Source organism: Cervus elaphus, chromosome X (assembly GCF_910594005.1).
Source record: "Cervus elaphus chromosome X, mCerEla1.1, whole genome shotgun sequence".
Taxonomy (NCBI): domain Eukaryota; kingdom Metazoa; phylum Chordata; class Mammalia; order Artiodactyla; family Cervidae; genus Cervus; species Cervus elaphus.
In genome coordinates, this window is record NC_057848.1 from 119866636 (window position 1) to 119892847 (window position 26212).

Sequence of the window (26212 nt, forward strand, 5' to 3'; positions counted from 1 at the left end):
ACCCCATGGACAGAGGAGCCTGGCAGGCTATATAGTCCATAGGGTTGCAAGGAGTCGGATATGACCTAGCAACTAAACAGCAGCAGCAGAAGTTCTAGTCTCAGATTGGTTTCATTATTAGCTGTGCAAATCTGATCAGAAAAAGAACCTCCCCGGCCAAGACAAGAGGTCTGAGCCCAGGCTAGGACCCAAGCATTGGTCCAGGCAACCAATTCAGTCACATGTCCTGCTGCTGCTGCTGCTGCTAAGTCACATCAGTCGTGTCCAACTCTGTGCAACCCCATAGATGGCAGCCTACCAGGCTCCTGTCCCTGGGATTCTCCAAGCAAGAACACTGGAGTGGGTTGCCATTTCCTTCTCCAGTGCATGAAAGTGAAGAGTGAAAGTGAAGTCACTCAGTCGTGTCCGACTCTTAGTGACCCCATGGACTGTAGCTTACCAGGCTCCTCCGTCGATGGGATTTCCCAGGCAAGAGTACTGGAGTGGGGTGCCATTGCCTTCTCTAGTCACATGTCCACATGCAGGAAAATGAAATTGGATTCCTATATCACACCATATACAAAAATTAATTCAAAATTGATTTAAGACCTAAATATAAGAACTAAAACTATAAAACTCTCAAGAAGAAATAATGCAGGTAAATCTTCATGACCTTGACAGGCCATGGTTTCTTGGATAAATTTAGACTTCAACAAAATTAAAAGCTTTTATGCTTCAATTAACACAATCAAGAATGTGAAAAGACAATTCATAGACTTAGATAAAATATTTGAAATCATAAATATAATCCCAGATTATGTAAAGAATTCTTACCATTCAATAATATAGAAGTAAATAAGACAAGTAAGAATGGGCAAAGAATTTGGACTGATATCTCTCCAAAGAGGATACACAAATGCCAAATAAGCACAAGATAAAAACGTCCAACATCTTTAGCCATTAGGGAAATGTGAATCAAAATCACAAGAAGAGTGCTCACTTCGGCAGCATACATACTAAAATGGAAACGATACAGAGAACATTAGCATGGCCCCTGCGCAAGGATGACACACAAATTTGTGAAGCATTCCATATTTCTTCTAGACAGACATTTCTCCAAAGAAGACATACAGATGGCTAACAAACACATGAAAAGATGCTCAACATCACTCATTATCAGAAAAATGCAAATCAAAACCTCAATGTGGTACCATTACACGCCAGTCAGAATGGCTGCTATCCAAAAACCTATAAGCAATAAATGCTGGAGAGGGTGTGGAGAAAAGGGAACCCTCTTACACTGTTGGTGGGAATGCAAACTAGTACAGCCACTATGGAGAACAGTGTGGAGATTCCTTAAAAAACTGGAAATAGAACTGCCATATGACCCAGCAATCCCACTCCTGGGCATACACACTGAGGAGACCAGATCTGGAGGAGACACGTGTACCCCAATGTTCATCGCAGCACTGTTTATAATAGCCAGGACATGGAAGCAACCTAGATGCCCATCAGCAGACGAATGGATAAGGAAGCTATGGTACATATACACTATGTAATATTACTCAGCCATTAAAAAGAATTCATTTTAATCAGTTCTAATGAGATGGATGAAACAGGAGCCCATTATACAGAGTGAAGTAGGCCAGAAAGATAAGGACCAATACAGTATACTAACGCATGTATATGGAATTTAAGATGGTAACGATAACCCTATATGCAAAACAGAAAAAGAGACACGGATGTACAGAACAGACTTTTGGACTCTGTGGGAGAGGGCGAGGGTGGGATGATCTGAGAGAATGGCATTGAAACAGGTATATTATCAAGGGTGAAACAGATCACCAGCCCAGGTTGGATGCATGAGACAAGTGCTCGGGGCTGGTGCACTGGGAAGACCCAGAGGGATGGGATGGAGAGGGAGGCGGGAGGGGGGATCGGGATGGGGAACACATGTAGATCCATGGCTGATTCGTGTCAATGTATGGCAGAAACCACTACAATATTGTGAAGTAATTAGCCTCCAACTAATATAAATAAATGGAAAAAAAGAAAAAGTGAAAGAAAAAAAAATCACAAGAAGATACCACTTTCATGCCCACTAGAATAAAGACAGATAATAAAAAGTGTTGCAGAGGATGTAATGAAATTGGAACCCTCATACACTGCTGATGGTAATGTAAAGCAGTACATGATCCAGCAATTTCCCTCTTCAGTAAATACCCATGAATAATGAAAACATATGTGCACACAAAAACTTGTACATGAATATTCAAAGCAGAATCATGCATAATAGCCAAAAAGTGAAAACAACCCACATTCCCATCAACTGATGATTAGATAAACAAAATATGCTGTATCTTTACAATGGAATGGGCTTCCCAGGTGGTTCAGTCGGTAAAGAATCCGCCTGCACTCCTGGGTTTGATCCCCAGGTTGGAAAGATCCTCTGGAGGAGGGCATGGCAACCCACTCCAGTATTCTTTCCTGGAGAATCCCCACGGACAGAGGAAGCCTGGTGGGCTGCAGTTCACGGGGTCACAAAGAGTCAGACATGACTGAGCTACTAAGCACAGCACATACAATGGAATATTTTTCATCAATAAAAGGAAATGAAATACACATGCTACAACATGGATGAATCTTGTGTTAAATGAAAGAAGTTAAACATAAAAGGCTATACACACTGTAAGATCTAACTCATGTGAAATGTACAGAACAGGTAAATCTACAGAGACAGAAAGTAAATCAATGGCTGCCTAGGGTTAGGGGGCAGGGATGGGGTGGGATGGGGACTGACTGCTAATGGGTATGGGGTTTCTTTTGGAATGATGAAAATGTTCCAAAATTTGACCGTGATGATAAATGTACAACTCTGTGAATACACTAAAAACTATAGAATTGTACATTATAAGTGGGTGAATTATATGTCAATAAAACTGTTGAAAATGCATAAGGTTCAAAGAAAATCAGTTATATAGAACCAGAGGAATCAAAAGATAAACACAAAATCTTGATAAAGAAATAGATGTGCTTCTTTAGTAAGGCATTAAATAACAAGATCCAGGCCTAAAAGCTAACTTACTTTTGAAGTAGTGATGAGTGTAAAATAAATTTTGAGACATGTGCAACAACTACAACAAAAATGACTGACAGTTTCATTAGCATCACTAAAGAACAACGGAGGTGGAAAAAAGGAGGGAAAGTAAAACAGTCAATTGTTTCCCCTGATGAAGCTGCAGGATTAAAAAGCGGGTACAGACAAGAGATTTCCTTTTAGTGAGGCTGGAGATTTGCAAGACGGCTTCCAGCCTAGTGCTTTTAACATGTCTATACAAAATTGGCTGTACCAGCTAAATAACTACCAAGCAGCTTGGACCTCTCTGGCTGTACCCTTCAGTCCCTCTGCAAGGCAGTGGGAGGGGACAGGTGTAAACCTAATGATATTTGGTCACCAAAACAAAGCAAGCTGGGAGACAGAATGGAAAATTAACACAATGGGTAAGAAAGCACTAAGGTAAGAAAGCATCTAAGGCATGGCATGCTCTCCCTCCTGTTTCCAACTCATCAGAGAAAGAGATATGATCAGACTGGCCTGGGGACTCGGGTGAAAATTGGAGAGTCTTCAATGACTTCCCCCTCTACCAGATACCTACCTCCAGGACTAAATTTCAAAATATTTGACAAGTGATAATCAGCCACAGAGCAATCACAACAGTTGCCAGTCACAACACTAGAACAGAGCCGTGGAGATCTCTTGCTATGACAGACATTACCTGATTCAGTTGCTATATGGTGGGGAGGTCCTATAAGTCCTAGAGGCAAGACTGGGGCAGTGGCTCTTCATCAACTGGCACAGAGGATGTCCCAGTCCTCTGTTAATAACTGAAGTGGCAGATTCTTTACCGTCTGAGCCAGCACAGAAGCGCCGTATCAGTATACCTCACCACAAACATAGGATAGAGAGGGTAGAACCTACTGAAAGCTTTATGAAGGAAGGATTGAGCAAGTGGTTGATGCTTCCATTCATGGGACATCTTGCAGATTTCACCAGTGGAAACTTCTCCTCTTGACTGAAGGACCAAAAGAGATTTCAGTGCACCACGCCAAGTTTTTTTTCAAATTTAGACTCTAGAAAGTCACCTAACTGCAAAAGTAGGGGTACATTTCAGTGAAAATCCTGATCCCTACCTTTTCATCATGTTTAGTTCAGTTCAGTCGCTCAGTCGTGTCCGAATCTTAGTGACCCCATGAATCGCAGCACGCCAGGCCTCCTTGTCCATCACCAACTCCTGGAGTTTACTCAAACCCATGTCCATCGAGTCAGTGATGCCATCCAGCCATCTCATCCTCTGTTGTCCCCTTCTCCTCCTGCCCCCAATCCCTCCCAGCATCAGGGTCTTTTCCAATAAGTCAACTCTTTGCATGAGGTGGCCAAAGTATTGGAGTTTCATCATGTAGGAAGAAGCAAAGAAAGCAGGCAACCAGAAAAGGGGACTGATGGATACTGGGCCACACATCCAGCTGCCCCAGATCTGAACACTGAGGCCTGTCTGTCTGTAAGAGGTCTCTCTCTCTGGACTGCCCCTCCCAGCACCAGGGTGCTCCTTCTAGAGACTCATCCATCAGTGTACATCTAGCTCAATTCCTCTTCCTTTGAAGAGAAGGCCTTCAAATAGGGAAACTGGATAAGCCAGACCCTGAGGCACAGCCTTTACTAGGCAGGGGAAAATACATCTGTGGGCTACGTATGGGGCTCCTGAGCAATAAAGGGGAAGTGAGTCATTTTAACAACAACCATCAATTTTTATTAAATTTATAATCAAATATTACAACAACTTCTTTTCTTTTGTAAAAAAACAAACTTAAATATTTACAACAACATCAGTTTGGGAAAAGACAAACAGTATAAAAATGAGGAAAAGTGATGAAAAGACAAATCCAAAGACAGAATAAATACAGCCTATTTATGCGCCTGTCCAGCCCTGGTGGCTGCTGCCAGAGTACCAGACCCTCAGCCTCAGAATTAGCAACACTTCATATTTTTTTCCAGTGTCAACATGTCCAAGGGTGGGATTTTGGTGACTTCAAAGAAGATCCTGCAAAAGGAAGAGGGGTCTGCTCAGTGTGAAATAGGCCAAAGCAAGGAGGCTCCATGGAATAAGAGGGACATTGGCCCTTGGTTCCCTATCTTGCTTTAACTCTGGAACAGAAAGTAAGGTAAAAAGGTACCTGAATCCTTCTTTCCCCTTAAGTGAGGTTAGTCTGGGCCTCCCCACGATGAAGCATAAACCCAACCTCAACTGGAGACTGATACTTACTCATGTGAATACTTGGAACGTACAGTCTTGAGCCTATTGCAAGAATGAAAATTCACTAGGATGTTCAGCTGCCTGACCAAGGTGCGAAGATCAGAGATCTTGTAGCCACTGTAATACTCCAGGATAGGAGCCTGGAAGAAACAACATGAACAGTGACATTTATGGCAGGAAGCAGACCCTTCCTGTCTCCAACACCCAAGTCCAAACCCCCTATCCATAGTACAGTCAGGGAAGATAGTCAAACAATTCAGACTCATACAGCACAGATATCGGCCAATCATTATAGGGTACTACCTAGAAAAATATGTTCTATCTGCAAGCTAGTGGAATGGCTATATCCATATGTATCAGCTGGATATAAGGCCCAGTCATAGGTATTTAAACTGAAATCCACTAAGAATTCAAGGAACAGGACAGACTTTATAACTTACGCACTCTCAAGTTAAGAGCCAATGGCTAGGCAAACCTCAGAACAAACTTGAGGTCCCAACAAAACAGCCAATAGGAACTTAAGGTTGTTCTTCCTCTCTGGCTCGAACGGCTATCATTTCATGCATTTATTTTCTCATTCAACTTTAAGGATGCCTAGCATGTGGCAAAAGGAGTATAGCAGAGTGTTTAAGACCAAAGATTCTTCAGGCAAGCTGTTAGGGTTCAGATTCCAGCTCCACTTACAACATGACCTTGAACCAGTTACTTAACTTCTCAGTATCACTGTTTCTAAATCTGCCAAATGGGGATCATCACAGTAATTACTTAATAGGATTAAATGAGTTAATATACATAAAGCACATGAAACAAGAGTCTAGCACATGCCCATACCATATGAGCTAGGATTAATATTAACCAAGCCTCATACACAATGCTGGGAATACAAGGATGACTAAGGCTCCTGCCCTTGAGGAGTCTGTAGTCTAGTGAGAGAGACAGACATGCACACAGAGAATTACAAAATGTGTGGGAACTGCTACCAGGGAAGGGAGCATGGGACACTGGAGGAAGAGAGCTGTAGGACCCATGACTTTTGTCTGGGAGAGCCACAGAAAGCTTTGTAGAGAAGCGTACATCTACAATAGGTGCTAAAAGTCTAATGGGAGTTCCACAGGTAGACAAAGGAAGATTTATTATTCTGCAAAGCAGGAGTTTTCTTACAACGTCTTAAATTATTCTCCCTGAACTCATTTTTTTTCCCAAATATCTTACCTGGAATTGGGGGCAGGGGATCAGTAGTCCACCAATTTGGATCCCTTTCCCTTTTACATGGCCCTGAGATACTTCTGCAGGAATCTCAGGGCTCTACTGAATATTGGAAACCACTGCCACAGGCAAAGGGCAGTCATTGGAATGCTGCTATCACCTCTCACCATTTCCTGTTAATACGTTCCCTGCTCTATCCATAGGAAATATCTTATCTGCCTCCCCAAAATCACACTTATTGCCTTCACATCTTTTCAATCATTCTTCCCTCTACCTAGAATGTCTCTTCTCACATGTTCCTACTCATCTTTCAGGACCCAACTCAAAAGTCACATTCTGTGTGAAGCCTTTCTCATATATATATATATATATATATATATGAGGACTGTGAAGCCAGACTACCTGGGTTCAGATCAGGACTGACATTTAGCTGATGTTAGTACATCCACATCAAATAGTAAAATACTGAAATATTTCTACGCTGGTTGGCAAGCAGTTTGCTGCCCTGAGCCTCTCAATCGTCCTCCTGGAAGACTACCAACCTTCCCCAGGATCCAAAGCCTGGGTCAGCATAGGGCCTCCAGGATCATGGCTCCAGAGCTATGGCCACACCCATTCTGATTGTAGAATAGGTATATACTTTGAATAGACTCGTAGTTCTCAAAGCCTAGCTCTGCTTCTCATTAGCCAAACACGGGAACTTATTTTTTATCTGTCCAGTAGGGATAATACTGTTGATTTCATAGGGTTGTTGTGAAGATTAAGCAAGTTAATACACAAAGTGTTTAGACCACCATCTAAGCATTCAATAAATGCTAACCATTATTACATATTCTTTTTCATCATCATCACTGCCATTTACTGAATGCTTCCTCTGTCCCAAGACATTTCAGGGCCTTGTCCAAGTTCACACAACTGTTTTTAGGGTTCTTTCTCAGCACACAGAGGTTATTCCATTAGTAGTGGTGCTAGAAATTTTAGGCTGGAGGGGCCTTGGAGAGGTTGGGAAGAGTATGCTCATTTGTGAACACACTTTTTCTACTTGGATTTCATTTACATCTCAAAAAGTTCATAGTTTCCTAGAGGTGTTTTTATTCATAATTTTTCATAAAATTAAGAAAGCATCAAATATACATTTTGTTTGTATTGGGGAAGGAGGCTGTGGAGGCCTTCCCCTTCAGAGAAGAGTACTATAGTATATGTCTGAGTCCCCTGTTACGTACATGGACAGTTGCTTTCACTGCTCTATTCTCTGGGTCAGTACTTGCCAAATCCTGTGCCAATGAGCTCTCCTGTAGGGGGCCAACCTTGCTGAGAAGATTGCAAGGAGCAGGGGTGGCATGGGGTATGGCAAAAAGTGGGTCTACCCCACCCCCTGCCATAATCAAAATAATTTCACATTAGTCTGTTTTGTGATATTGGCCTTTCAGGTAAGCTGTCTTTAGAACAAATGGGACTGTGACAAAGAAAAATGAAATAAAATACTTCAAAACCAGAGCTACAAAAAACCTTTAGGCAGCCAGGCCCCTAAGAGGTCAAGATGTTAAAGGATTCATAACAGCACATATGCAGCAGTTTTGTTACAGAGTCTCCCACAACCCTAACTTACACCTTCCTCCAACTGACCCTGTGCTTTTAAATCCCTACTCGGTCTTCCCCACTGCCCACAAGTATTTACCCAGTGTCCGAGCTCGTTCATGCAGAGGGCCAGGAAGAAGGAGGCAGCAGCAAGCTTGGAAGCCCTCTCCTGGACATAGTCATATTCCAGCAGGGTCAACTCACAGATGAAGCGGGACAAGGTCAGTGTCTTCATGCTGGCATAGACACACTAAAGGCAGGAAGAAGACTGATTCAGAAATCAATGCAGAACACTGGCACCAAGCAGATGACCCCTGCACTCACTCCAGTTATCCTACCTTGGGCCTAAATGGTTCTCTGCCTGAGCGATGTACTTCTGCTACCATGACTCACACTAAGGACCCTGTCCCTAAAGCACAGAATCTTTAGGAGGGGGGGATTCTGAAATCAGCAATGGTATTTGCCATCTTTAGGGTCTTAAGCCAAAATACCAACTGTGCTTGTGGTACCCTCCCACCTCCCCTTTCTGTACATGCCATCCTTTGAAAAGCCAAAGGCCTCCAACTGCTATCTTTGCACCAGGTTCCAGACTAGAAATCTTTTGTTTTAATCTACACACACACACACACACACACACACACATATACACACATGTGTAATACATACATATATATTACATATATACACATATATATTTATGGGCTTCCATGGTGGCTCAGACAGTAAACAATCTGCCTGCAATGCGGGAGATCCAGGTTCAGTCCCTGGATTGGGAAGATCCCCTTGAGAAAGGAATGGCAACCCACTCTAGTATACTTACCTGGAGAAATGCATGGACAGAGGAGCCTGGTGGACTAAGTCCATGGGGTCGCAAAGAGTTGGACATGGCTGAGCGACTAACACTTTTCATGTATATTTATACATACACACACACACACAAATCTTACCACAAAACACACTTGTAGAATAAGTGAATAATTACAAAGTGACTTCCCCTGTAAGCAATATTCAGGTAAAGGAAGAGAACTTTGCTAGCATCTCCTCTAAACGTCCCATGTGTCCCTTCCTGATTAAAGAATCTCCTTCCCTTCCCCTACTCTGCCCTCACCTCAAAACTTTACAGGCATACCATGGAAATCTGCAATTTTCTCTGCCCACCACCACCACCACACTCCATAAAGATCGCCGTTCTAGGAGGGTGGCTTGAAGAAACTCCCCTGTCCTCAGTTGTCCCTTTCCCTACCACTCAGGGAGCAACTCTGGGAATGGAGGGGACTAACTCAGCAGTGGGAAAATGAAGATGTGCATCCTCCCTCTTACCCTAGCATATCTGCGCAGAAAATGATAGGCGATGGGAATGTTGATATCAAATTTGAGGATTTTCAGGATGCTGGCTTCCATGGCGAGCATCTCATCTCTCTTATAAATATCATCACAGATGTACAGGAAGTCATCCACACTAGGTGCGCAGCGCTCCTATGGGTGGAGAGGAGAGGCAGTCACAACCAGGCAAAGACAACCCATTCCTCTCTGCTTGGAGATGAAAGGCAGGGGAAGTGGGGGTGAATGATAGGAGGTAATAACATCCCCTGGAATAAACCTTCAGGGTAGCTCTGAGAGCCAGCATCTGGTTGATGTGAGCAGTTCATCTGAAAAACAAAATCAGAGACATAGGAGGAGAGAGGACAAGGCCTTTTGGGGTAGATTCTTACAGCACTGAAAGTGGCACAACACAGCACATGGACTGGAAGCACTGATCTCTCTTCTGATGAGTGAGAGCCAGAAATGGGAAATCTAAGGCCTGCTCTGAGGGGAATGGAAGGAAAGAGACCACAAAAAGGGGAGCTAGAGATGGAAAATAAGCCCACACTTTGTTGCCTAGTCTAAGGAATGAATAAGGATGTTTGGGAGGGGGCACTGTTGGGGTAATAGGTACTGAAAGAGACAGAGAGATGGGCACAGAGGGAACCCAAGCTGAGACTGAAGGTGGTGGGAGGATATGCAAGGGGGGCTAGACTGGGAAGATCCAGGGCAGATGGAGGGTGAGAACAACACCTCTCTCCCCATTCAGGAGCACCTTCCTATGTCCCGCCCTCTGCAGGTTGAAATTTAGCTTTGGGGTGAGGAAGAGGAGGCAGGAAGACCCCTGAATCTTTTCTCTAGCTGCACCTCACTGCCCACTCCAGCATTCTTCTCACAACTTTCTCTATCTTCAGATCACAAACTAGACCAATCTTCTGGGTTTGCAGACAAGGAAATTGAGACTCAGAGAGAGAAAGAGACTTGCTTGAGGTCACACAACCACCTAGTGACAAGGGCAGAACAAGAAATTCTCCCTTCCACTGCTCTACTTACCAGTGGCTCCTTCCTTTCTTCTCTTCTCGTATCATCTCCTTACCTCCCCTTGCAAAAGTCTTTCTGTACTTCTCAATCTTGTGAGGGGAAGACACTCCTGCTCCAAAAAACCTAGTGGGGGTCCTTTGTCCCGACAACCAAAAGCCAGGTACTCCTGGTTCCAAAATTTGCTAACAAGAGCACCTTGTACTTTCCTCCTCCCTCCTGTGCTTGGCTGGCCAGGGATCCCTAGCTTCTTTTTAACCCCCTTGAGGTTGAGGCAGGAAATACTTGCTCAAACCACAAGGACATCCCTAGGTAGGCAAAGGGAGGAGGAGGGAGAAAGAGAAGGAAAAAGAGAGATGAAGGGGAGCAAGGGAATGAACCAGGAAGACAGTGAGCAGGGAAGGGAATGAGCTAGAGAGGGAAGCAGGGAACAAGGGAGAGAGTGAGAGAGGAGGAAGGGAAAGAGGAAGAAACGCAAGAAGGTTAGGAAGCAAGGGCAGGAAGGAGGGTGGGAGGATAGGAATGAGGGAGAGAGCCAGGGAAAGAAGAGGCCAGGGAGGAAAAGAGGATGGAGCAGAACAAGGAACAAGCATGAGTGAGAGGGAGCTGAGCAGAGAGGGAGCAAGGAGAGAGGGGGAACAAGGGAACCAGGGAGTAAGAGAATAGGGAAGGAAATGAGCCAGAGAGGAAAAACATCAGGAGAACCAGGGAGGGTGGGAGGGAAAAGAGAGAGAAGGAAGAAAAAGAAAGCAAACAGGGAAGGAGGGTGGGAGGAAGTTAAGTTGGGGGGCGGGGTCATGATGCCAGGGTACCATGGAGCAAGGATGGGAGATAGGAAGGGAAGGAGCAAGTGGGGAGGGGAGAGAAGGAACCAGCAGAAAAAGAAGGCGGGGAAGGGAAAGGGGTCAGAGGGGGAGGGGGGAGGGGAGCAGGCACCAGCAGAGCAACAGGAAGGAGAGAGAAGGAAGAGCAAGAGAAAGAGTATGTGACAGAGGGAAGAGAGTTAGCTAGGGAAGGCGAGAAGAGAGTGAACAAAGGAAAGGGAGGGAGGGTGGAGCATATGATGGAGGGAGAAACAGGATGGGTAGGAGGGTGGTAAGGTGGTAGGAGGGAGGGACGCATGGAGGAGTGAGGAATAGAACTAGGGTAGGAAGGAGAGGATCATGGAAGGAGGGAGCAAGTGAGGAGGGGAGGGAGTAATCAAGAGAAAGATAGAGAAAAGGAGGGCTAGAAAGAGCAAGAGAGTGGGTGGGTAGATGGAGGCAGGGAGGGAGCTCAGCATGGAGTGAGTGGAGTGTTCAAAGCATGGACGGAGGGATCAAGGAAGGAACTGAAAGAAGGCTGGAGGGAGGAAGGGAGCAATGGAGCAAGGGTGGAAGTGTAATGAGCGCAGAAGCAGAGTAAGGGTGGAAATGGAGTGAGGACCAGAAGCAGGGATGTGAGCCAGAACTGGCACAAGAAGGAAGCAAGTAAGGAGCAAAGGAGGGAGAGTTCGAGTTAGAGAGGGAAGTGCTGATCGAGGTAGGAGCTAGCAAATGAAGAAGAGAGTGAAGAAGGGAAGTGGAAAGCTACTTAGGGATACAGCTGAGGAGCGAGCACAAATCTATGGCTGATTCATATCAATGTATGACAAAACCCACTGAAATGTTGTGAAGTAATTAGCCTCCAACTAATAAAGAAAATAAACAAAAAAAAATAAAAATGAAAATAAAATTTAAAAAAAAACAAAAACAAATCCACAGTTCTAAAGGTTTTTGCACTCAGTAGAAGTTACTACTTCTCTGTTCCTAAACCATAAGGTCTTATACTATTAGCCTATCTGAAGGAAAAATGAGAGTTAAACAAGACCATTTAGTACCTGAGAAAGAGGAAAGAATCAGATAAAGTAGTTAGATGGATTATGGCCAGCTACTTGCTTTTATAATGCTACTTCAAAAGTAATTTACGTGGACTCACTATCATCTACACTAAGCCATTTTCTCTTGAATGTCTCCAGCACCTAGATTTGGAAATGCTTCCTTAAACATGCAATTCAAGACTCCACCAGAAGGAGATGGAGTTGCTGGAAGAAGAAAAGGGGGTGAGGACAGAGAATTATGGTCCAGAAGGAAGCTTTAAAAAGAACAACTCATTCAACTAGGAATATATCCACATACACACATTTTCAAAGAGGAAACAGGAGAACTTTGTTGATGCCAGGAAATAAATACACCACCATTTGCACCCAACACCAGCTTCCCTGCCATGGAAGACAGACAAAAAATTGACAGGAAAACTTAATTGTGTTTATGAATGTAATTGTATACACAGAGATACACATATATGCAAATGTATACACATGCATACATGTGTGTATACATGTATATAATATATATATACACACATGCATGTTATACACATGCACACACACACATACATATGTAAATGTACATACATACATAAATGGCTTGGACAGAAATTGATTGATTAGTTTCCTCCAAGTCCCATGGATTTGGTCTCACCTCAAATTTTGCTGCAATCAGAAAAGCAGTGGAACCAAGGAGTTGTAACTTGTCCTTCTTGCATATTACCTTCATAAGGTAGTGATCTACCAGCTTCACTGCCAAGTACAGGGTCTCGTGACTCATCTCAAAGGTCATCTGGAGGAATACACAAACAAGGCAGGAATCTGCATGTTGTCCAACTGCAAAGCCATATCCAGATGGATCTAACTACCTGGTCTGTGGTATTGAGGACATTTAACTACAAGACCTAGCCAGCTGAAACTGCTATGAGTGTAGGAAATGCTTCAGCTAGGTGCCTGGCTGTACCTCTAGTGCCTCTGAGGACCCTGGCAATACCTATCCCTACACATTTGGGTAAATGACAAATCTTACATCAGAGGGAGATGCTCTACCTTCTCTGTGAGCATCTTGAGTGAACACACCCTCTCTCTTTCACCACCAAAACTTAGATTCTTGCTCTCCGAATTTGCTACTTTATAGTGTAAACCCTAAGCATTGACTTTTTGTAATGCCAGCGCCTGGCTTAAGTTTTGATTGCCAAAGTATCCACTTCAAAGAGACATCCACTTCAAGAATGGCTATGTCCAATGAACACACTGCCAGCCACAAGATGAGATAAAGAGCCAGGCCACCTTCCCCATTGAGGCTTCTTTGTTTTTGAGATCTTGGTTGGTTTTGATAACTGACCATTTGGACTGATTTTTTTCTCTTCCCAGGTTTTAAATTCTTGCTCTTATGTTTTAAATTTGCCAATAAAGAGTGAGCACCAGAAATCCGAGGCCCCCACATCTGACCCAGTAAAAGCAGAACCCCCTGGCCTGCATGTTTATGTGTGTGTTGTTTCTCCTTCCCTCCAACCTCAACCTCACCCTGTAGACCCAGCTGTGCTGTGTAATTTCCGGGCCCTTTAAGTAATAAACCTGTATTTTTTTCAAAGTTTCCTATGGTTATTGTTGAAGGGTGTTTTGCTATCATAATACGAACCACAGAGGGTAGTCCAGCCATGACATCAGTTATTGATAGGCTGAGACCAGCACAAAAAACACTATTACCTCATACAATGAACTCCCAAAAGAGATGTTTATTTAGCTCTGAAATAAAGGGACTTATTAGTTTATTCATTCATTAGTTTCTCTTCCCAACTAGATATGCTATTAGAATATATGGACCGGGAGCAAGTACCAATAGCACAGCTTGTAAGTGAGCTGAGGGGCTAAAGAAGCCAGAAAGAGATTAAAGCATTGGTAGTATAACCTTCCTTTCCTTCTTTCTCTTATTTATCCTTATTCTTGCCTTCACCAACTCCAAGAAACTGTCTCCTATAGCCCTAGTCCCACAGTTAGTGCTAGCGCATTTGCCATCTTTGTGCAAATTAGAAAAAAAGGTGTCTCTCTGGGTGAATGCAATCCTACAGGCACACATCTTATCAAGTAGACAATACTTTTATATAAATTAGCAAAAGGTGCCCTTGTCTCAGGGCATGGCAACCCCATAGTCAGAATGCACAGCTTAGCAAATAAGGATATTAGCTGGATTCCATGCCTGCTTTTGCCTTGCCTAGAAGCTGTGTGTAGGCACAGTTTGCACTCATGGTCGTCCTACACAATCCTCACAGAGGCTTCTTCCTCACAATACCTTGGGTTCTTAGGATTCAAAAACAATGCAATCTATACTAGCCCTGTAATAGGGAATAACAAATCTGACTCCATATTGGGTCTGTTTCTTTTACTTTAACCTTTGTACTCTGTTCCTTATTCTACAAGTTGATTAACTTGTAACTTGTAAGGAGATGTTGCCTATAGCTTAAAGTATACATAATGGCCCATCTGCAGGAATCCTGCCCCCCTCCCAGGCCTGAATGTTAAACTAAAATAAATTCAGCTCAAAGGAAACATCCTGACTCAGCCCACCTGTGAATGACTGCCAGAAAGAAAAAATTAACATATCCCCCAGTGGCAGAAACCAGGAAATATTTGCAACACATTATGGCCTTTTACTTTACCTCTCACCTCCCCCACTTATGGCCTTCTACTTTACCTCTCACCTCACCTACTCTTTGTTTTATAAAAGAAACTAGCATCCAGACCCTGGCAAGATGGTTCAGACTTCCAGCCTTCCGAATAAAGGTCACTATTTCTTGCCCCAACACCTCATCTCCCGATTGACTGTATTGTGCAGCAAGCATAATGAGCTTGGACTTGGTAACAGTCCAACACCTTAATCAATGTGTGAATCCCCTCTAAAATCTCCACCAAATACTCAGTTTCTGCCACAGAATCTCCAAATATAACCTGGCTTTAACAGAAACCAGAACCTGGTTTTAACAGAAAATTTTTCTTTCTACTGAGTAGAAATCACCCTTAACGTAAGCTTACTTACTTCTTTGGGCCTCCTTTTTCATTGCCTAATATTATTGACCAGAGGCTAGATAACCAAATGGAGGTCCATGAAAAGCACTGGAGAAATGGATGTATAACTGGATGGGCAAATAATTACCAGATAATGGCTGAATACATTGGTTCAGCGATAGATATATTACATTTCTGAATAACAGAAATACCATGAAGCTTTTCCTATTGCTCCTGGGATATGGCCTGGATGTTCTCAGAAATCTGGCTTTATTGGTTTCCAACTGCTTCTGCAATAAATTACCACACTCAGCTGGTAAATAATCTGCCTGCAATGAGGGAGACCTGGGTTTGATCCTTGAGTTGGGAAGATCTGCTGGAGAAGGGATAGTCTACCCAATGCAGTATTCTTGGGCTTCCCTGTGGCTCAGCTGGTAAAGAATCTGCCCGCAATGCAGGAGACCTTGGTTCGATCCCTAGGTTGGGAAGATCCCCTGGAGAAGGGAAAGGCTACCCACTCCAGTATTCTGGCCTAGAAAATTCACAGTCCATGGAGTTGCAAAGACTTGGACACGACTGAGCAACTTACACTAGTGGCTGAAAATAATACAGATTCATTACCTTACAGATCTGGTGGTCATAAGTCCATTGGGATTGCTGGACTAAAAATGTCAAAGTGAAGAGTGTTAGGGCTATGGTTCATTCTGAAGGTTCTAGTAGAGAATCTTTTTTGGCTTCTAGAAACTGCCCATATTCCTTGGTTTGTGGCCCCTTCCATCTTCAAAGCCAGCAGTGGCCAGCGGAGCCTTTCTCATACTGCATCACTCTCTGCCTCTCTCTTCCACATTTAAGAACACTTGTGATTATAATTGGGCCCACTTGGATAATCTAGTATAGTCACATTACCTTAAATTCAGCTGATTATAACCTTAATTCCATAGTCTAATTTTCCATTGCCATATAAGGTAACATACTCAGATTCTGAGGATTAGGATGCAGGCATTTTATTCTCCCTACTACATTTTCCAACGGAACATACAAGAAAGGGATGGGGAGAGTTCATGCAGATGAAGAGTAATGACTATTACCTCCAAGTGTCAAGAAATTGAGGTCAAATAATTACTGGAAAAAAAGTATAAAAATGAAAAACAGCAATTCTCTGAGGATGCCTTTGTGAGCAAATAACAAAGCTAGTGGATGCATAGCCTCCTTGCAGTACCTCACAGGCACCTGGCCACTCATGCAGTACATCATTATCAAATGATAACATCAAAAAGAGTAGGTAGTATCCGAATGAATTGTTAAAATGTGGAGTCAACAAATATTTAAATTAGCAGCTGTGTCAGTTACAGCACTCTTCCTTCCTTGAATGTGAGATGAGACCCTTCTAACATAACTCTACCACTTGGGACTACACAGAACAATTCTAATCCTTCTTGTGACAGCCCCTCAGCTACTGTTTTAATTATTATGTTTCCTATACATCTTCATTCTAGACCAAATAATTTGACTTCCTCTATTTTTCACATGATATGGTTTTTCTGACTGCTCAGAATCAGGCTTCAAATCAGGAGCCTAACTTTGTGCCAGTTAGAGAAGAGTGGGTAATTCCAACCAGCTATACAAAATGAGAACAAGAAGCTTTTCATCACAGGAGCAAGGTTCTCTCCCTCATGACTGCCTTTGTCTAGCATATCCTTCCAATTCTTCAAAAAAAAACTATTTTCCATATCGGGAAATGGATAAGAAGAAACAAAAGGAAGTGATAAATCAATCAAAACTATAGAAAATACAAAGATTACTTTTAACGTTGAACTTAATCTTAATATATGCTTAAAATATGTGTGTATGTATTCATATATGTTAGGAGGCATATATGATAAAATTCATCCCAAGTTCCAAAATTCAAAGACCACCTTCTATGAAGATGAATAAACAGAGAAAATCTATGAGATATATGAAAAAGAACAAGTAATTTTTCAAGGAGAAATGCTTTGAGGAACCAGAGCAAGTGTCTATGTATTGAAATCTTTTCACTCCAAAGATCTAGAATAAACTTTTTAAAAGTAAACTCTCAGTGCACCAGCCCTGACACCCTGTCTCATGCATCGAACCTGGACTGGTGATCTATTTCACATATGATAATATACATGTTTCAATGCTATTCTCTCAAATCATCCCACTGAGTCCAAAAGTCTGTTCTTTACATCTGTGTCTCTTGCTGTCTCGCACTGGGATGACTCTGAGGGATGGGATGGGGACGGAGATGGGAGGGAGGTTCAGGATGGGGAACACATGCACACCCATGGCTGATTCATGTGAATGTATGGCAAAAACCACCACAATATTGTAAAGTAATTAGCCTCCAATTTAAATAAATTTTTTTAAAAAAGCAAACTCTCAACTAGATCTGAGAGGACACTGAATCTATGAAAAGAGAATACTCCAAGATCAAGAAAGACTAATTTCTAATGAAAAAGTAGCTGCTACTGCTGCTGCTAAGTCACTTCAGTAGTGTCCAACTCTGTCGACCCCATAGACAGCAGCCCACCAGGCTCCCCCGTCCCTGGGATTCTCCAGGCAAGAACACTGGAGTGGGTTGCCATTTCCTTCTCCAATGCATGAAAGTGAAAAGCGAAAGTGAAGTCGCTCACTCCTGTCTGACTCTTAGCCACCCCGTGGACTGCAGCCCACCAGGCTCCTCTGTCCATGGGATTTTCCAGGCAAGAGTACTGGAGTGGGGTGCCATTGCCTTCTCCGGAAAAAGTAGCTACATAAATAAAATGCAATAGAGGCAGTGAACAGTATATTAGATTATGAAAAAAACCAAATCAATGATTCAAAGGCCACTTTAAGAAATTCTCCCAGAACTGAGAGGTAAAAGAAAGTTGAGGATAATGAATAAAAACTTGAGACTCAAGGAGAACAGATTTTGGAAAGACACATACACACACACACGGGAAATCAAAATGAGAGAAAAATAATAAATAAAATTTCCTCTGAGCCAAAGAAAGACTGAATCTTTAGAGTGAAAGGACCCACAACATACCACATAAAATTGAAAACAGATCTACATATAGACATGTAAAAATAATTATTTATAGGGAAGGTAATATATTAAATAATAATCTGAATCTAAAAGTCTAGATTACTTTCACTAAAAACAGGAGAAGAAATAAACTAAAAGTATGCACGTTATCTTATCTTTCTTGAGAGTCAATTAATAGGTCAGGTCCAAAGGGGTAGGTTAAGTAAGCAACAACCATATCCATATGGAAAAGAATGAGGTAGGTCTATACTTATATGGGAAGATTATTAAGACTTATTAAGAGAAAAGAGCAAGTGGCACATGACCTATTCATGCAATAAAAGATATCAAAAAACCCACACTCAGTAAAAAGCTATCTTTTTATATATGCATGTATGTATATACATTCATGTATTATTCATATAATTCAACATTTTTAAAGAAATCATAGTCAAATACTTAATAGAAGTGGTAAGACAAAAAAGATACATTCTAAATTATAGTTATCTCTGAGAAATAAGGATAGAATAAAACAGTTGTTTTTATACATACACACACACAAACATATGAATACACACATACTTTAACCATGTATTAATTTTGTAGCTTAAAAAATTGTATCGAACAGAGTGGTTAAGGTGAGATGGAGGGGGTGAGAAATGCCAGGATAAATTAATTAAACAATGATTATGGGTGGTTATCACATTGCTCTCAGACTTTGATAAGTTAAGCAGAAAAAATAAATTAGCATATAAATTATACAATAATTATTAAGCCAAAATTAATTGATATAATGATTCTTGTACCCTAAAGAGAATACATATTTTCTTCAAACATCAGTGAACTATTTACAAAAGCCCATTATATCTGAAGCCATGAAGAAAATCTCATTAACTAAAAAAAAGCAGAAATTATCATTCAGGTCACATTCTCAATACACAATATAATAAATCTAGAAATTGACAATAAAAGGATAAACCAAACAAACTAAAGACAAGCAATGCATTTGAAAAAATCATAAGCATCATTCTTAAAGAAAAAAGCCTGGCTCAAAGGGAAAATAAAAATTGCAAAATTATTGAGAAAAAACAAGATAGCTACAATACTATCTTTCAAAACTGGTAGGATATAGTCAGAATTTTACTTAGAAAAAAAAATATATAATTTTGGGGCTTTTATTATGAAGTCAGAAAAAAATTAAAATAGACTAAGCACTCATTTTAAGATGCCAGGGAAAAACAGCAAATAAAATTTAATAAAATAAGAATAAAATAAAAAGATGAAAGCAGATGGTAATGAATTTCATTAAAAAGAAAGAGTTATATATTTATCCATGAGCTGGTTCTTTGACCAGGGGACTGAATCAATCTTTTTTGAGGAAAACTGAGGAAAAGGCATGCAAATACATGGGAGAGAGATTACACATCACACACATTTTGAATGAGAAAAGAAATAATTACAAAGGATTGTAAAAGAATACCATGTGCAATCTATAGTAATATCTGTGAAAATATCCATGAAATCAATGATTTTTAAGGAAATATAAACTACAAAAATGACTCAAGAAGAGTAATAAGACATTAGGTGTGCAACTTTCAAGATGGCAAAAGAGGAAGATGGGGAGATCACCTTCCTCCCCAGAAATGTATTAAAAATACATGTGCACATGAAACAACTCATGCAGAACACCTTCTGAATGCTGGCAGAAGACCCCAGACTTCCAAAAAGGCAAGTCAATCTCCTCAGAATGAGGTAGGGCAAAAGATAAAGATAAAAAGAGACAAAGAAGTTTGGAACAGGGACCTGCACCCAGGGAGGGAGCCATGAAGGAGGAAAAGTTTCTGCACATTTGGACACCCCAGCACGGGTGGGGATGGGGAGAGCTTCAGACCCTCAACGGGAATGCAGCAATAGGTGCTCGGAAGGCAAAACAGAGAGAATTCACCACAGAGATGTTGCCAGCCAGCACTTACCAGCCAAGAAGCACCTTGCACACCCACTGTGGCAAGAGGGGGGCTGGATGCTGAGGCTCAGGCTTCAGGGCTCAGGCCCCAGGGAGAGAACTGGGGTTGACTGCTGTGCAGATACTCTAAGGGGCTAGTACAACACAGCTGAGGGAGTCCAGGAAAAAGCCTGGGCCTCCCAGAGAGGCAAGAGTTTGTTGCCGCAAGAACCCCTAACTCCCCAAGCTCACAGATCCCAGGAACCCACCTCCAAGAATGCCAGAGGTGGGATAAGCAAGGGCTGTGAGCTGCCTGACCCCAGAGGAAGATATGCCTGGCTGCCACCAAAGTATGCCAAGCCAGCAAGAGTGCCAGAGGTGGAACTAGATGTGACTGCAGTTTACAATCCCAGAGGGAGAATGCAAGCTGACTGGCCACTGCCAAAGCCTCAAAGCCAGGGGGAGTGCCTGAGACAGGGACTAAATGCCACCACTGCAGTCCTGACCGCAGAGGTAGTAGCTCCAACCAAGCCGTAAGCAGGCAAAGGTTACTGCCCACACCTTCCGGGGAGCCTAAACAGCTTGGCTCTGCCAAGGGACATACAACTCAAGGCTAATTCCCGTGGGAGGGCACATGACCCACCTCAGACTTTAGCAACTTCCTGTAGGCCTGAGTCCCAGCAAACACTCCCCAAACACCCCAACTGTGGCCTCCATAACCCTCCCTCTCCACAGCCCAACTGAGCAAGTGGGCCCTAAAAAGCTGCTACCTTTGCCCCCACTAGTTTGGGTGGGGAACAGACACAACAGGGTGGCCTACAAGCAGAGGCAGGTCTAAAATCAAAGTGGAGGACCAGGGGCTGTGTGAGAAAAGAGGAGGGAGGGAATAAACTCCTGCAGTTGCAGCTGCAGCGGATTACATGCACACAATTAGCCTGAGACTATGGAATTTGCAGGCAATTGTGAACTTTAGGAGCAAGCACAACCTGGAGTAAGGCCAGATCTGAGTCTGAGCTGACCCCACAGCAGGTCCAGAGACCTTCCTAGAAATATTAGAGGACCTCCTCAGTACACAGACTGGCTGGTGTTCACTATGTGGAGAGGACAATGGCGGAATTAGAGCACATTCTTCTTTTCTTGTATTCTTCTAATGTTGTTCTTTATTATTCCTTTAATTATTTTTATCTTCTTCCTTTTTAAAAACATCTTATATTTAAATACTTGTTTTATTTTTTCCTATTTTTACAGTACTATTTTGCACTTTTTCCATCTTTTTGATTTTGTATTTTTGCTAGTCTAGTTTTTAGTATTCTTTTTCACTTATGGGTTTGTCTATTGGCTTGATTGCTCTCTCCTTTTTTATTCCTGTTTTTATTATTTTTTTGTCCTTTTTCTTTTTTTTTTCTCTTTTCTCTTTATAAGGGAAGTTTATAGCAATACAAGCCTACCTCAAGAAACATGAAAAACGTTAAATAAACAACCTAACCTTAAATTAAAAGCAACTAGAAAAAGAAAAAAAAACCCAAAATTAGTAGAAGGAAAGACATCATAAAGATCAGAGTAGAAATAAAAAGAAACAAAGGAAACAACAGCAAAGATCAATAAAACTAAAACCTGGTTGAAAAAATAAACAAAACTGACAAACCATTAGCCAGACTCATCAAGGAAAAAAGGGAGAAGACAAATTAGAAATGAAAAAGGGGAAGTTACAACAGACAATGCAGAAATACAAAGGATCATAAGAGACTACTATGAGCAACTATATGCCAATAAAATGGACAACCTAGAAGAAATGGACAAATTCTTAGAAAAGTATAATCTTCCAAAATGATTCACAAAAAATAGACAACATGAAGAGACCAATCACAAGCACAGACATTGAAACTAATCAAAAATCTTCCAATAAACAAAAGCTTCACAGACAAATACTACCAAAAGTTTAGAGAAGAGCTAACATCTATCCTGCTCAAATCTTCCAGAAAATTGCAGAGGAAGGAAAACTTCCAAACTCATTCTACGACACCACCACCACCCTGATACCAAAACCAAACAAAAATACCACAAAAAAGGAAAATTACAGGTCAATATCACTGATGAATATAGATGCAAAAATCCTCAACAAAATTTTAGCAGACAGAATCCAACAACACATTAAAAGGATCATACATCATGATCAAGTAGGCTTTATCCCAAGGATGCAAGGATTTTTCAATATATGCAAATCAATCAATGTGATACACCATATCAACAAATTGAAAGACAAAAACCATATGATCATCTCAATAGATGCAGGGAAAGCTTTGTATAAAATTCAACAGCCATTTATGATTAAAACTCTCCAGAAAGTAAGCATAGAAGAAAAATATCTCAACATAATACAGGTCATATATGACAAAGTCACAGCAAACATTATTCTCAATGGTGAAAAACTGAAAGCATTTCCTCTAATATCAGGAACAAGACAAGGGTGCACACTCTCATCACTGTTACTCAACACAGTTTAGGAAGTCCTAGCCACAGCAATCAGAGAAGAAAAAGAAATAAAAGGAATCCAGTTTGGAAAAGAAGTAAAACTCTATTTGCACATGATATGATACTATACATAGAAAACCCTAAAGATGCCACCAGAAAATTATTAAAACTAATCAATAAATATAGTAAAGTCACAGGATATAAAAATACACAGAAATCCCTTGCATTCCTATATGCTAACAATGAAAAATCAGAAAGAGAAATTAAGGAAACAATCACATTCACCATTGCAACAAGAAGAATAAAATACCTAAGAATAAACCTACCTAAAGTGACAAAAGACCTGTTCTCAGAAAACTATAAGACACTAATGAAAGAAATCAGAAGATGACACAGAGAGATATAACATGTTCTTGGATTGGAAGAATCAATATTGTGAATATGACTATACCAATCAAAGCAATCTACAGGTTCAATGCAATCCCTACAAACTACCAATGGTATTTTTCACACAACTAGAACAAAAAACTTCACAATCTGTATGGAAACACAAAAGACCTTGAATAACCAAATCAATCTTGACAAAGAAAAACAGAGCTGAAGGAAATCAATTTTCCTGACTTCAGACTATACTATGAAGCTACAGTCATCAAGGCAGTATGGTACTGGAACAAAAACAGAAATATACACCAATGGAGCAAAATAGAAAGCCCAGAAGTAAACCCATGCACGTATGGGCCATCTTATAAGACAGCTTCTTCAATAAGTGGTGCTGGGAAAACTGGACAGCTATGTATAAAAGAATGAAGTTAGAACACTTCCCAACATCATACACAAAAAGAAACTCAAAATGGATTAAAGACATAAATGTAAGGCCATAAACTATAAAGCTCTTAGAGGAAAATATAGTCAGTACATTCTTTTGACATACATCACAGCAAGATCCTCTTTGACCCACCTCCTAGAGTAGTGGAAAGAAAAACAAAAACAAACAAATGGGACCTAATTAAACTTAAAACTTTTTGCACAGCAAAGGAAGCAAGAAACAAGTTAAAAGACATCCTTCAGAATGGAAGAAAATAATTGCAAATGAAACAACTGACAAAGGATTAATCTCCAAAATATATATGTAGCTCATACAGCTCAATATCAGAAAACAGTCCAATAAAAAATAGGCAGAAGACCAAAACAAACATTTCTCCAAAGAAGACATACAGATAGTAAATAAACAATGAAAAGATGCTCAACATTACTAATTATTAGAGGAATGCAGATCAAAACTACAATGAGGTATCACCTCACACCAGTCAGAATGGCCAAAATTAAAAAAAAACTACAAACAATAAATGCTGGAGAGGGTGTGGTGAAAAGGGAACGCTCTTGCACTGTTGGTGGGAATGTGAATTGATACAGCCATTATGGAGAACAACATGGAGAGTCCTTAAAAAACTAGGAATAAATCTATCATATGATCCAGTAATCCAACTACCGGGCATATACCCTGAGAAAGCCACAATTCTAAAAGACATATGTACCCCAATGTTCATTGCAGCAGTATTTACAACTGCAGCAGTATTCCTGGACATGGAAGCAACCTAGATGTCCATTGACAAATCAATGAATAAAGAAGATGTGGTACATGTATACAATGGAGTATTATTCAGCATTAAAAAAAAGAACTTGATTCAGTTGTAGTGAGGTAGATGAACCTAAAGCCTGTTACACAGACTGAAGTAAGTCAAAAAAACAAATATTGTATATTAACGCACATATATGGAATCTAGAAAAATGGTATTGATGAACCTATTTGCATTGAAAGAATGGAAACATTGATGTAGAGAATGGACTTGTGGATACAGTGGGGGAAAGAGAAAGTGTGACAAATGGAAAAAGTAACATAGACATATATACACTACCATGGGTAAAATAGATAGCTAGTAAGAAGTTGTTATATAACACAGGGAGCTCAGCCTGGTACCCTGTGATGACCTAGAGGGGTGGGATGGGGGAGGGGAGAGAGGCTTAAGAGGGAGGTGATATATGTACAATTATGACTGATTTGCATTTTTGTATGGCAGAAACCAACATAACATTGTAAAGCAATTTTCCTCCAGTTAAAAAATAAAACCTTAGGAGGCCAATAACCATCAATGTTATTAGAAAAAGTTACCAAAGAGTGACACACACAAATAGCATCACACCTCAATGAGTTCATGAGCAAGTTCTTCAAGGAAAATGTAACTCCTGTGTTAAATTTAATACTGTAGGAAAATTTCCCTAATTAATTAATTTCCCTTATTAATTAATAAGCTAGAGTGATCCTGGTACCAAAACTGAATACAGATAGCATCCTTTACACCAAAAACTTATAAAGGAATCTCTAGGTGGCGCTAGTGGTAAAGAACCCCCCTGCCAATGCAGGGGGCATAAGAGACGTGGGTTTGATCCCTGGATCCAGAAGATCCCCTGGAAGAGAGGATGGCAACCCACTCCAGTTATTCTTGCCTGGAGAATCCCATGGACAGAGGAGCCTGGCAGGCTGCAGTCCAGAGGGTTGCACAGAGTCAGACATGACTGAAGCGATTTAGCATGCATGTATGTGTGATTATAGAAGCAAAATTCTAAATGAAGTATAAGTACATCAAATACAAGAGTAAATTAAATAAACCATGACTAAGTTCAGCAGAGTAGATGAACACAAAATATAGAAAAATTAATTTCTTTCTTAATATGCTAGCAATAAAATTTTAAATTAAGGAAAAAAAGGATAGGAATTCCCTGGCGGTCCAATGGTTAAGAAGCCACCTGCTAATGCAGGGGACACTGGTTCAATCCCTGGTCCAGAAAGATTCCACATGCTATGTGGCAATTAAGCCCATGTACCACAGCTACTGAATCTGGGCTCCAGAGCCTGAGAGCTGCAACTACTTAGCCCACAAGCTGCAATTACTGAAGCCTGCACACTCAAGAGATCATGCTCCACAACAAGAGAACCAACCACAATGAGAAGCCAATGCACTGCAACTAGAGACTAGCCCCTGCTTACCACAACTAGAGAAAACCCTCACGCAGCAATGAAGAGCCAGCACAGCCAAAAATAAATGAATAAAATAAAATATTTTAAGGATAACACCCATAACATTTAAAAATTCCTCAATACCCAAGAAAAACATTTTTAAGTCAGTGAGACTGATATGAAGAGAATCTTTTTAAACTTAATATTGTAAAAGAAGACCTGGTAACAAGATAGATAAAACATAACTGGCTTGGAAAACTCAATATTGTAAAATCTGTGAATTCTCCTTTTTTTTTTTTTTAATTCTCCTTGAATTAATCCCAACAGGTTATTTTTGAGAACTTGACAAAATTTTTCTACATCTCACCTGGAACAATTAATGTGTAAGAACAACCATGAATACTTTGTAAAAGATTAGTAAAGAGGTAATATATGTATTAAAAAAACTATAATAATAAAAATGGCATACCACTGGTGTTAGAATAGA

The 26212-nt window shown here is 41.0% G+C and overlaps 1 protein-coding gene and 1 non-coding gene across 2 annotated transcripts in view; one reads left to right on the forward strand and one right to left on the reverse strand.

The window, feature by feature from the left end:
- Window positions 1-971: 971 nt before the first annotated feature.
- Window positions 972-1078, forward strand: LOC122691009. The gene has a single exon (XR_006340258.1). It is a non-coding gene; the product is annotated as a U6 spliceosomal RNA (small nuclear RNA).
- A 3686-nt stretch (window positions 1079-4764) lies between these two features.
- CCNB3 (cyclin B3) overlaps window positions 4765-26212 on the reverse strand; it is a 54305-nt gene continuing 32857 nt past the window's right edge. The window contains 6 exon segments of the mRNA XM_043896913.1: window positions 4765-5007; window positions 5009-5078; window positions 5301-5431; window positions 8176-8325; window positions 9396-9551; window positions 12917-13054. Of these exon segments, the coding sequence (XP_043752848.1) occupies window positions 4864-5007; window positions 5009-5078; window positions 5301-5431; window positions 8176-8325; window positions 9396-9551; window positions 12917-13054 (789 nt within the window). The 3' untranslated portion in view covers window positions 4765-4863.